General features: G+C 31.8%; 1 protein-coding gene across 2 annotated transcripts in view; it reads right to left on the bottom strand.

Annotated features, from left to right (window-relative positions):
* The window catches only part of LOC139513291 (delta-like protein C), a 64454-nt gene that overhangs the window by 26156 nt on the left and 23844 nt on the right, over nt 1-14454 (bottom strand). The window contains exons 1-4 of one of the 2 annotated variants that reach the window (XM_071301656.1): nt 12034-12101; nt 9775-9844; nt 3783-3920; nt 1812-1967 (exon numbers count right to left, since the gene is read on the bottom strand). In XM_071301656.1, the coding sequence (XP_071157757.1) occupies nt 1812-1949 (138 nt within the window). In that variant the 5' untranslated portion in view covers nt 1950-1967; nt 3783-3920; nt 9775-9844; nt 12034-12101. Of the gene's footprint in view, nt 1-1811; nt 1968-3782; nt 3921-9774; nt 9845-12033; nt 12102-14454 lie in introns of those variants that run through there. The other variant, XM_071301655.1, reaches the window with a different exon arrangement.

The raw sequence follows: 14454 nt of genomic DNA, 5'->3' as shown, positions 1-14454 counted from the left end.
ACCATGTTTTTTGTTAAAAAATTTTTAAATATCAGCCGCGTTTATTCAAGATGGTGTTTTTCTTTTAGCGGAAGTAAAATCCTGTCCAAATATCCACTACTGTCCTACCCTTTATTGTGTTTGCACTGTATAATCCTGACCTTCACATTTTTCAAGATTATTTACATTGTATAACCGCCATCTTGGTTTCTATGAGGGTCCCTTATTCCATAACATTCGTTACTCTCTGGTTACATCATTGTTATTGATGATACAATTTCCCGCGCTTTTTACGTAAAGATGACGAAAAGCTCAGAGAGACACAAGAAAATGGAGAGCACGTGGAACTCCACGGCAACACTTCCGGTAATAACAATGTCGGATTCCACCATACAAATTAATCTTGGATTATGTGAAGGTCAGGATTATACAGTGCAAACACAATAAAAGGTAGGACAGTAGTTGATTTTTGGAATGATATTTGATTCCGCTAATTGAAAAACATGATCTTTAGTAAACGCGGTCGATATTTAAGGAAATTTTGACAAAAAACATGGTGCCAATTTTACGTGACGGCGACTATACTCAAAGCAAGGTTAAAGTAAATTCAAACAAGTAAATCATTATTTTTTTTCAAACAGAACATTGAATCAGTACATATTTCCAAATATTAATTTAAAGTCAAAAGTATGACGCAGAACCAGAAGTGTTCATATTATTATCAATACATTTGTTGTTATATTTACATTTATTTAAAACAAAATCAGTTTTTACGGATGAAGGCAATGTTTAAACAACTTACTACAGTGTTTAATGTATCATCTTTCAGATTTAGGTTATTTAAAAAAAACTAATAAGTTACACGGATCCGTGCTAACTCTATGACCGCTATAATCATCATCTACAAATACAGATTTTATATCGATGTTTGTAATAAGAAACTTCCGAGCTTAATATTCATATCTATTAAAGAGCAACTTTGTAAAGACGCTATATTTAGGGCCTAAAAGGAGTCTTACCGGGCCTACTCCTTTAGAAAAAGTACACTTTTAGTATTTTATAATAATTATTTTTTAAAGCAATTTCCCTCGGGTAAATATAAAAACTATAATCATTGAATTCTTGATTATTGAAACCAGAAATCAAGAGTAAGGTAATGAAGTGCGATGTAATTTGTTGGAATATAAAATTGAGAATGGAAATGGGGAATGTGTCAAAGAGACTACAACATGACCAACAACAGGAGAAGGTCACCAACAGGTCTTCAATGCAGTGAAAATATATCTACTAGTTCAGTGATAATAAACGCCATACTAAACTCCAAATTGAACACAAGAAACTAAAATTAAAAAGAAGACAAGACTAACAAAGGCCAGAGGCTCCTGGCTTGGGACAGGTGCAAACATGCGGCGGGGTTAAACATGTTTATGAGATCTCAACCCTCCCCCTATACCTCTAGTCAATGTAGAAAAGTAAACGCATAACAATACGCACATTAAGATTTAGTTCAAGAGAATTCCGAGTCTGTTGTCAGAAGATGTAACCAAAGAAAATAAACAAAATGACGATAATACATAAATAACAACAGACTACTAGCAGTTAACTGACATGCCAGCTCCAGACTTCAATTAAACTGATTAAAAGATTATGTCTTCATCAAATGAATAACAGGCACAATCCCTCCCGTTAGGGGTTTAGTATCATACCATATATACTTTGATTTATTACAATACAGGAACATGTCTGCAATTAAAAGGACACAATTTTGTGGATCTTTTCACTTTCATAAAAAAACGATTTTCAAATATTTAGAATAGCTTATATATGTTTACCGGTATGCACCACTTCAGGTACCTTCTGCGGTTTGGTATATTGACCTCCTCGAAAAGTCCTCTATGATGGTCTGTCAAACTACTGTCATATTCTTTAAATCGTTCCACTTCAACATCATCCTCATCAACAATGTTCATTTCCTCCACTGTACTCTCCTGGAAAGGTAGTTAAAAAATTTAACAGTGTTTTCAAACAATATTTACTTACATTGATGATTAGTTCGAAGCTCCCAAAAAGGTTATTTTTTACAAGTACATGTATCTTTAATATATGCATTAATATATCTATGTGTGTGTGGTCATTTTATAACGGTAAGGAAACAACTATCCACGATACATACAAAGGATACTCTTTCGCTCCACTTTACATATTTATTTTTAGAATTGACTACAAAAAATTAGCTGTGAGGCTGCCGAATTTCTAACGTGAGGTGGCACATACGGTTAAGGTAACTTCACACGGAAAATCTTTCGGTAAATTAAACAAGACAATAATTTATAGCAGCACAAAATATTTTCAATGTTATTCACATCAGTAAGACAAAAGAAAAGAAAATTTGAATCTCAATGGAATAATATTGTATACTTAAAATAAAAGAGATAAATGCATCATTTTTTATATGTTTCAGTTATTGTTCAACGAGCCTAGGTTACGTGCACAATTTTACCAAACTCTAGTGACATAACCGATTTACGGTAACTTATCATGCTTGTATGTTTAAAAGTACTTTGGATATATCAATTTAACATGACTGTAGTAATTAGTCTGACATCTGATTCCTATTTAACATTTTTTTTTGTTATAAACTATATCCAAAAGAGATAATAAGCTTTTATAGTTGAATTAAAATCCTTTTTTATATAGTTTGTTACAAAAAGTTCACGAACCAAATATACTTATACAATGTCGTATAACTAAACAACTTTTTATCTAATGATTTATTCAACATTTTAACTCCATATCTTTTTTTATATTCGAGCGTCACTGTTGAGATTTTTGTAGACTGTCGTACAATATCTTGGTATATATGACGAGTTACTAGTATTTCTCTTGTTTATCTTTACTGTATTTTTTTAGCGATAAGAATATATAACTTACTTGCTATTTTATTTGTTTTCATCACTTCGATCACGGATGTGCTATATATACCAATATAGTACTTACATTCTTGGAGCAACACGCCTTCAATCAGTTTATTTCACGAGATCGCCGCGACATAGGGTTATTTGGCGAAGGCAAAAGAAATCAAATACCAATCAGTCAATGTTCATGAGAAAAGTCTTATTATATCTCAGGTAGGAATATTCGGAAACACTCGCATCCTATCTTTGATTAAATCCAATTTAAGTTTATCATTTTTTATCTCCTCCCAAAAAATACTCTTTCAGTCAGTTTAATTGAAGTCTGGAGCTGGCATGTCAGTTAACTGCTAGTAGTCTGTTGTTATTTATGTATTATTGTCATTTTGTTTATTTTCTTTGGTTACATCTTCTGACATCAGACTCGGACTTCTCTTGAACTGAATTGTAATGTGCATATTGTTATGCGTTTACTTTTCTACATTGGCTAGAGGTATAGGGGGAGGGTTGAGATCTCACAAACATGTTTAACGCCGCCGCATTTTTGCGCCCGTCCCAAGTCAGGAGCCTCTGGCCTTTGTTAGTCTCGTATTATTTTAATTTTAGTTTCTTGTGTACAATTTGGAAATTAGTGTGGCGTTCATTATCACTGAACTAGTATATATTTGTTTAAGGGCCAGTTGAAGGACGCCTCCGGGTGCGGGAATTTCTCAGTACATTGAAGACCTGTTGGTGACCTTCTGCTGTTGTTTTTTTCTATGGTCGGGTTGTTGTCTCTTTGGCACATTCCCCATTTCCATTTTCAATTTTATCTGTTAAGTTTTGATTCATACACAATGCGATTGTCTCGTGTAATTGTTTTCTATAAATAAATTACGTATTTGTACCTACATGTGCATGTTCTAATGGCTGTTGCCGGCCGTCATCGTAATAAGGTTGTAATTCCAGTTTTCAGATTTTACAAAAAACTGATTTTAGTTCCCTCTTTTAGCTGATAGTGGACGTACTTTCTTTTCTCGTTAAATGTACCTTTAAATTAAAAAAAAAACATATATAAATAGTCGGTTTTTTTCATTAGGTACAACAAATTTTCCTAAGGGTTCTCAAGTAAATGACTTACATCAACAAGGTACATTAAATATATGTCACTGCTCTTTAAGGATCTGCAGTCTGTTCTACTTTCTATTTCAAATTCATTACCTCAAACGATGAAATGTCTGCTTTTACATTTTAAAGTAACAGTATATGAATAATGTATTATTATGAGAAAAGCTTCAGTTACCAATAACTGAAAAAGTTTTAAAAAAGAAAGTAAAATTGAGCGCCGTCAGAGTTTTGTAAGTCAACCGTAAATACAGGAATCACATTTTCGATGATATTGCAGACAAAAAAAAGTCATACTTTCCTTTTTAAATTTAACATAAGACATATTGAAAAAATAGTAAAGATGTAAAATCACAAAAATACTGAACTCCGAGGAAAATTCAATCGAAAAGTCCCTAATCAAATGGCTGAAACACATCAAACGAATGGATAACAACATGGTTTACCTTACCTGATATAGCACAATAAAGAGGAATATAAGACTCTGACGAGGGTATGAAAACTGAAGTATTTCTTAGCATTTTAAAATTTAAGGAACAATAAATTAAGAGTATATGCGAAAGAGTAGCTATAAAATAGAAGTTGTGATGTGATTGCTAATGAGACAACTCTTCATCAAATGAGACCAAATGACAAAAATTACCAACTATAAATCACAGAACAGTCTTCAATAATTAGCGAAGCCTATACCGCATAGTCAGCTTTAAAAGGCCCTAAAATGAAAATGTACATGACAATTCTGGCAAACGAGAAATCTAATGGCATAATCTATGTACAAAAAAATTATAGAAAAACAAATATTTAACACAGCAACAAACGACAACCACTGAATTACAGGCTCCTTACTTGAAAAAGGCAGATACATACAGAATGTGGTGGTGTTAAACATGTTAGCGAGATCCCAACCCTCCCCTAACCTAGGACAGTGGTGTAACTGTTCAACGAACTATTAAAATTAATTGAAAAAGGCTTTAAGTTAGCTCATGTACTTTTATAATTAAAACACAGAGTGGACGTAGCCCTTTTTTGTGTGCACAAATAAGTGGCGTTCAATTCAATATTGATGTTAAAGAACGATGAAACCAAAATGTTTTCAAAATGCATCAACGATGGCATCTTTTATTGTCAACTTGGTCTCGGGAACTTGTACGAACCAATATACAATAAATTTAAACTTCACTTCAAACTTTGCTTTAATCGTTCAGTTTCAGACTTTCACATCCCTACATATCTTAGAATACTTGCATTTACTGACAGCTATTTCAAAGGCACTTAAAGAAAGAAATAAAAGATTTGAGCATGGTAGATAACACAATAACCGGTCGTTTTAATATAAGCTGGTGTTTCATAACTCAGGAAATCATGTATGCATTTGTCCCCGCACTCTCAGTTTATAAGATACACACAAACCAGAGCTTCTTTATATTGAAGATATTCTTACGGATTTAAAGTGAATTAAATACGTAGAAACTGCTCTAGCAATGTAACAGGGATAAACAACTGTTGGTGGAACTGCTAAAATGAATATATCTTTCTGATCAACTGATTCACATAAAAGCAGTGGGCTGGGTAGATAACGATTAGCTAAAAATTGAAAAACTGATATTATCTCGTTTATCATATCTCCTTTTTCATTGACTATCGCCATTCATTTCAAGAAAATATTTAAACAAGAAACAAATCTTTTTGTCACTGAATTCTAAATTTTCAATTCAGATTTTGAGATTCTTAATTACATTTTTTTTTTTTAAAGACGATGTTTCAATATATCTAAAAATGGGGACGGATTGTCTATTATGAAGGGCACAGTAGTGAGAATGGACATCATGCTAAACTCCAGTACATATAAATATACTAAAATTAAAAAAAACATACAAGACTAACAAAATGCAGAGGCTCTAGGGCCATGCGCAAAAATGAAGCTGGGTCAAATATGTTTTGTGAGATCTCAAAACCTCCCCTATACCTCTAATCAATATAAAACAACGAAACACACAACAATACGCACAGTTAAACTCGGTTTTAATGATTTTAAAAAAGACCGAGTCCGATGTCAGAATAGGTGATAACAGAAACTACGCAAAACTACAATGGTAAATACATTAACAAAGGACTACTAGGAGCTACTGACATTCCAACCCAGACCTCATTGAACTAATTGAAAGATTTTGTCTTCATCATATAAATGTCAAAAACCATCCCTCCTGTTGGGGGTTTAGTATCACACCATCATAAAATATATAAGAACATAACCCGTATCATGCCAACAACTGGTTTTAGAATACATGTGTTTATTTCGAATGCAAAGACCCAATGACCACAAAGCTAGCATACATTTCAATTTCCTAGTAAGAACAAAGAAAGCAGGCCGTGAAATCCATACGTTTTTAGAACAAGAAACAGCGCTAGCACAAACGTCGACAAAATATAATTTGCAATATGATGCTTATAATACATTTTTAAAATAAATAAAATATTTGATTAAAATCTTTCACTTAGTTTGTCGTAAACAGCTCTATATACCATTCAATATATAATATAAGAAGACGTGGTATGAGTGTCAATGAAACAACTTTCAATCTAGTCTCAATTTGTAAACTATTATAGGTACGGCCTTCAACATGGGGCCTAGGCTGACACCAAACAGCAAGCTATAAAGGGTCCCAAAAATTACTAGTGTAAAACATTCAAACAGGAAAAGGCTAAATTTGTAAGATTTGAAACTTTTCAAGGTCTGTTTGTGCCTTTTTCAAGAATACATTCCAACGTTACTTTTAAAGCGTTCTATTTGACTTGAACGCATGATGGATTTGATCGATATTGGAATAAGATAAGGCCTTTATCGTTCTAACCCTCAATGCTATACATGGTGAATAAACATATTATTTTTGGGGAGAGCGTTTGTATGTTGACATGTAGACGCCTTTCTGTGTTATTGTCGTAGTGTTTGTATACGTATTTATGATCTTAAGTTCCTCTGTTATCTTAAGTTCCTCTGTTATACATGCATTTCCAAATACAGTATTATCATATGTATATCTATTTTGTTGCTCTTTTTCTTATATAGCATGTTCAGCGTAGATAGTCAATAAATCTCAAAAGCGTCAATTCCATGTATACTTGACGTTTGTTTCTGACTCTGTTCGTTGGTTTCGTTTATCATAATAATTCATTTTTTTCATAATATGTTCTTAGATTTATTGAGTAAAAATTCCTTTATCTAGCTAGACTTTCGCGATAGAAGCTAAAATTTATTGTTATGACATAATATGTCTATTGTAGAAGACAATACACTTTTTAGAGGCATGCGCTGTTTGAAATTTAGAAGTAAGGCGTTTTATATGTTGGTCAAAGCGTTGCCTGTCATTATAGTTTATGTATAGCTCACATCTCCTTTAAATAATGTTTAGAAACTAAAATATATATTAACATGCACAAATAATTGATTTCATAATCTTAGCTGCTTTTTTCCCATAAAATAATCCCCTCGCCTATTGTTCTTTACATTCTGCTATCGTGCAACAGTGAGAATTGGTATGCATGGTCTACCTTAGCGCAACTGTACAACTGAGGAAAATCAGCATGTGCGATGTGTCCCTCGGTTTTCATAACCGTGTCAACCTAAATAATTCTTTTAAACATTCAAATAGTTATCAAAAGTACCAGGATTATAATTTTATACGCCAGACGCGCGTTTCGTCTACTTAAGACTCATCAGTGACGCTCAGATCAAAATAGTTAAAAAGCCAAACAAATACAAAGTTGAAGAACATTGAGGACCCAAAATTCCAAAAACAACAAGTAAAGCGACTGACAACGTGATTACCTGTGCCTTTTTATACATAACACAATTACTGAGTTTCGGTTATTTATAGAATAATGTCCTTGTGTACCGATATGCATAATTGATCATGATGCAATTTTAAAAACTTAAAGAGTGAAGGACATGTAATAGTTTTCAAATTGCTCAAAAACAATCAAACGAACTTATCATAGATACCAGGATTAAATTTTGTATTTACGCCAGACGCGCATTTCGTATACATTCAAGACTCATCAGTGACGCTCGAATAAAAAAAAGTTAAAAAGGCCAAATAAAGTACGAAGTTGAAGAGCATTGAGGACCAAAATTCCGAAATGTTTTGCCAAATACAGCGAAGGTAATCTGTTCCTGAGGTAAAAAAGCCTTAGTATTTCAAAAAATCAAAAGTTTCACAGACTCGTACAAAAATTAGACCGTTAGTTTTCTTGTTTGATTTGTTTTACATTGTCATTTCGGGGCCTTTTGAAGTTGACTATGCGGTATGGGCTTTGTTCATTGTTGAAGGTCGTACGGTGACATATAGTCGTTAAATTCGGTGTCTCTTGTGGATAAACTTTGTCTCATTGGCAATCATGCCATATCTTATTTTTATATATAATCAGGAGTCAGTAATATCTTCCAATCAGGTAATTTGGTAGTTTGGTCTATTACGATCAAATATAAGGATTGATTTAAAAGGTAAAAAAAGGTAGAAGTTTAAGTTTGGACTCAATTCAGATAGTCACCTTTCTAAAGTTTCTATAACTTTTCAAATCAATTTGGATTTTCATAAAACTTTACAAAAATCTCAACTATATATTGATCTTACAAAATACCAGGTTGTTAGGTAGTTTATTTTATTTCTGTCAGATTATATGATTTGATAATTAGAAAGTAAATAGAAAGTCACAATTCTTAGCTTTGACTCACCATAGTCAAAAATATGTTTGATTTTGCTTTAAAAAAACAGAATGTCTTTCTTGAAAGCTAGAATAGATAAAAAGTCAGATCACAAAAATACTGAACTCCGAGGAAAATTTATAAAGGAAAGTCCCTAATCGAATGGCAAAATCAAAAGCTCAAACACATCGAACGAATGGATAACAACTATCATATTTCTGACTTTGGTACAGGCATTTTCAAATGTAGAAAATGGTGGATTAAACCTCGTTTTAGGTCTAGCTAAATCTTTCACTGGTATGACAGTTGGATCAAATTCCATTATATTGATAGATTAACTTTGTATATTTGAAATATCAACATTCTCTATTATTAAGAAAATAACTCAATTCAGCATATGCTGATATGCTTACTAGTCTAAGAGTTGTTGTACCTCAAATGTTGCCTTAATTCTAAATTGATAGGGTATTTTGAAAATTCTGTACATATACATGTATAATAAAGGTAGATGACCAATGTAAATTACAAATACACTGTTAAGATAAGATCCCTACAAATTTTGCAATCATACAAACTATCAAGGAAATCAGACAACAGGGGTAAAAGAGTTATAAATATTGCCCATGAGTTATCAAAATCTATAAAGGTACTAAAATTATCATGCAATTTAAAAAAAAAAGAGTTCAAAATCTCTTTGAAAATAAAACCATAATAGAAACCAGGATTAAATTTTGTATTTACGCCAGACACGCGTATCGTTTACAAACGACTTATCAGTGACGCTTGAATCCAAAAAAGTTAAAAATGCCAAATTAAGTATGAAGTTGAAGAGCATTGAGGACCAAAACTCCTAAAAGTTTTGCCAAATACAGCTAAGTAATCTATTCCTGAGGTAGAAAAGCCTTAGTATTTCAAAAATTCAAAAGTTTTGTTAACAATTGATTTATAAATATGACCATATCAATGATAATTCGTGTCAGCATAGAAGTGCTGACTACTGGGCTGGTAATACCCTCGGGGAATTAAATCTGTCGGTCATACTTAAACATTTATAGAATTTGTCAATCAAACAATTACTTATAGTAAATATCATTCAAGGTGGCTTGTATTTGTTGTTGCAGATAACAATTGGTCTAGATCTGTTCACCTGAAAAAAAATTAAGAATGGCCGAAACTACATACAATTCATATGTACTTTTAATTTAAAAATGTTGCAAACTTAACTGTATTTTGCTGTACGTTTTTTCTTCTCGTTTTTTATAAGATGACAAATACACTAAGTTAGGAAAGATGTTTGAACATTTTCCTCGTGTAAAAAATGTAGTGAACTATATTGATTGACATGGACAATCAAATGTAAGAAAATATTTGATGGGACAAAGCACTTATAATATATAACACATTGCCATATCCAAGTGTAGAACATACGTAGCCTGACAAATCATCAACGAAGTCTTAGATCCAACATTGAAAATTTACACATGATGTCCTTTAACCATAATTCTGTTTTATTTTTTATTGGATACAGACATTTTTCAACCCCCATACGAACTATTTTTGGGACATTTTTGAATAAAATGAATTATCTGGAGAGAAAAATTCTGCCTAAAAAAATAAATGTAGTTTGTGTGTTCATTACAGTGCAATTCGAAATTTTCAATTCCATTCCATTGATTTCACATAAAGTTGGTTTATTTTGAGATTATAATTTTTAGGTTACTTCAGATAATCAAAACCGATGTAGGGATAAGCACATATATTTTGGGTCCTTTTTTATTTGATCCTCTCTTCAACATTTGTATTACATTTTGAAAATTGTATGTTAGACTTAGTTTATTATAATACATGCATAAGTTCAGTAATTTCCTTAACGTTATTTTTGCAAGAAATTATTAAATAATCAGTCAAGTAGTCGTGTTTGCAAATACATAGTAGATAATGATTAATAGTACAAATTGTCAAACTAACCGTGAATAAACTCACCATAGATACCAGAATTGAAATCTTCTATTTGCGCCAGAGGCGCGTTTCGTCTACAAAAGACTCTTAAGTAGCGCTCGAATAGAAAAAATAATTAAAAAAAGGCCAATTAAAGTACGTTTTAGAAGAACATTGAAGACCACAAATTCCTAAAATTTTGCCAAACACAGCTAAGCTAATCTATACCTGCGGTAGAAAAGCCTTAGTATTTAAAAAATTAACAGTTGATTTATAATCATGACCATATTAAGTACATTATTCTTTTAGGAAAACATGAATTAAAGACATAGTGTTTGGATAACAGATTAGAGATTGTCCTTACTTTGATAAGGTTCTCAATCTGCAAACAGTTTAATATGAGAACAAAGATCAAAACCAGAAAAAAAACATTTATGTAATAGTTGCATAAACTAATTAAAATAACACTTTGAAGTAAACAGACACGTGAAAAAAATTAATAGTTAACTGATTCGTAAACGCCAAAAGTTTGTGTACACTTCAACGAAAAAACGCTTAATCTATTTTGGGGATATCAAAGAAATAAAAAACTTGTAGTTGTTTTACACAGCGTACACATACGATACAGTTTCGATCCCATGATGATTGTTTACGAAAATTTGTATACAAGCTATCTTCAACCGAAGCAATTCACAATTGTTATAACAAATATACATGCATGTGTTACTTTAAGAGAAAAAAGCGATCAAAATTTAAGACATTTACTCAAAATTCCGCTTTTTTGGGACATTTCTATCTTTTAGATAGACTAACTGATTTTTTTTTATTTCAAAAGATAAACGACAGTGGATTTTTGTAGAAACATTATGAAAATCTTCTTTCCATAAATATGATTTTAAAATGTGCTTCAGTTCTCTAAAAATAATTAATTTTTGACAAAATATCTGGATTTTAGGGGAAAAACCTTAATTTCTGAGATGTATTTATCAAATAAAAAAAAATTCAATGTTGACTGTTTCATTAAAATTATTACAAATAATCGTCATACGTTATTTATCAAACCTAATGCCATTTTTAAAAAGAGGGATCTACAATCTGTATAGATTAAGATTCAGATTCAGATTCAATATTTTATTAAAGTCTCACTACTTGCAATACATAAATATACAGTACATACAGAGTATATACACACTATAAAACAGACAATACACAAATATGTATATGTATATGATAATTGTTGTATCTCTTAAATGGGACACAACGCATATCGTCACTCCTTTTGTAAACGGATAGTTTAACTACGAATATTTTACAATGATATCATAACAAAATACTTGAAACACATGATGATAGAAAATGAAATTAAACTTTCAATTAAAAATATCACATTTACTTTACCTCAAGTTTTTTATTCTAACCAAACATCGATAAGGTCATCCTATACAATTTATTATTCAATCGGAAATGCCAGTTAACGGGTATTTAATTACAGTAGTTGTCCAAATAAATAAATAAATAATAAGTCGAGACGCAACCAAAAGTTTATATTACTAAATATAACGAATTGCACATATATAGATATGTATTACACTTTGTGACTTACTATGACCGTCTTCTCATTGAGCTTGGCTTGGTGTTGTGTAAGTGACCTGAACATTTATATGTACTAGATTTTGTGAAGTAGAGAAAATTGACATTTAATCGATCGTATTGACTTTTGATGTCCAAGAAGTAGGCATATCGGACATAGTAGGACTTTATTTACTGACTACATAAGTTAAGAATTAATTGTGATTAACATATTCCAATGAAACTGAAAAATGCATTTTCTTTTGTTATGATAAATAATAATTTTACCTGGCGTAGCCGTGCGTAAAATGTATTTCGGCATTTCTCTTCGAAAAATTACTTGTTTAATGGAATAAAACGTCTTATAAGTAAACTTTCTTTTTCCCCCGCATATCTACAGTGTGTTCGGAAAATTTTGAAAAGGCAATTCTCACCTTTGATACCTTTACTTTCATTGATAAAACATAAAATTGACTCGTCCAGTGTCCAGTTTGAAGGTAATTTTAGTTACCGTACACATTCATGAACGTTCTGATTAATCAATAGTCATGTATTAAAAGCATAAACAGTTTAAAGTAAACTAATAACAACTTAATCCAATTAAATTGCCTAAGATTCAATGACAACTAGAACACACCCACGAAATCGCGGGGAAATAGAGCGTATGTAAACTGTAAAAAAAAATATACTGACTGGAGAATTTCAGGAGAGGTATCAACATTCAAAGGTACTTAGGGACCTGGCACATTTTTTTTTTGCCCTCCTCCTATTTTCCAAATACCGATTTTTATACCTTCTGTTTTTCTGCACTCTATGAACATGCATATATACTTTAATTACTCAATACAGAGAATTTCAGGAGAGGTATCAAAAGTCAAAGGTACTTATATATATATATATATATATATATATATATATACATCAGTGAACGCCATGAATAGTAAAGGGTCCCCCCCCCCAAGATAAACATTGGAATTTATAGTAAATTATAACAAATACAGTAATTCATAGTAAATGTCTGTAAGTATATAGAAATATATCCGCAGTGACCTCCGTTAATAGTAAACCATAGGCGGATCCCAAGGGGGGGGGGGGGGGGGGGCCTGCCCCCCATTTCGTTGAAAAAAATTTGTTGATTATATGGGGAAGCATGAGAGTAACGCCCCCTTTTTAGGTCAGTCAACGCCCCCCTCCCTTACGGAAAGTTCTGGATCCGCCACTGTAAACTAATTGATAGTAAATAGCAAATATTATTCATTTTCGTTTTCCTCCCAAAATAACCCAAACTGAAACATGTTAAGCAAGGATGATACATGCTAGAACTCAAAATGATAGCATAAAGCAAATTCATATACTTTATTTCATAGTCTTTGTATGTTCGAAGTACAGAAAAACACAAACCGGAAGTCTAATCTGACTTAAAGTTTTGTCCAATGACGGGAAAATATCCGGACGCATTCTTTTTCGTTTTTATCCCAAAATAACCCAAACTTAATGATCATAAGAATGGATGACAAATGCGACTATACATGTTACCTATAGGACACAGAGGCAAGATGATTAATTTATTGTGAAAGGAGGAGAAGCGACACCAAAAATGAGGTCTTCTCGTTTAATAGTATAGATGACGAGTCCACATCATATAAAGTAATAGGGGAAAACTGGGAAGGGAGAAAATGTCAGATATTTTGAGTTCGTTATTTTGCAATAATGAATAAAAAATTGTCAATCAAAAGATTTGCTATAATTTCATAAGTATGTAGTTTTGTATTGGTATAGAGTTTGTATCTTTCTTTTGCGTATTAACGGCTTTAGAAAGATTGGGCTTCAAAAGTGTGCATAATAATGGACTTCACACCGAAAGTTCGCCTTTTTAAAACATTGAATAGTTCACAAATAATACGCGACTACAAAGTAAAATCATTTCTTAAAACACTGCCAAAAATTTCATTCTGATTGATAAAGTGGTATTGTCATAAATTCCGTTGGAATGAACAGTGGTATAGCAAACATCGAATTTCCTCACAAAATGTTACCACACACTATACCTTTCCATCAATAAATCAATATTACATTTAGTTTAAAACACATTCAGTCAATATACAATGTAGGTCTTGTACGCGGGTTATCTCATTAAACGGGATCTTGAGTTTCAGATAATGGAAAATATTTATAAAATTTGGCCATAACTATACACTATAAATTAGTACAGAAAAATCAACGCATTAGAAAAAATAATCAAAACATTGC

This window comes from Mytilus edulis, chromosome 2, assembly GCF_963676685.1.
Source record: "Mytilus edulis chromosome 2, xbMytEdul2.2, whole genome shotgun sequence".
Lineage (NCBI taxonomy): Eukaryota > Metazoa > Mollusca > Bivalvia > Mytilida > Mytilidae > Mytilus > Mytilus edulis.
Note: the sequence above shows the minus strand (reverse complement) of the source record. Positions and strands in the feature narration are given on the sequence as shown.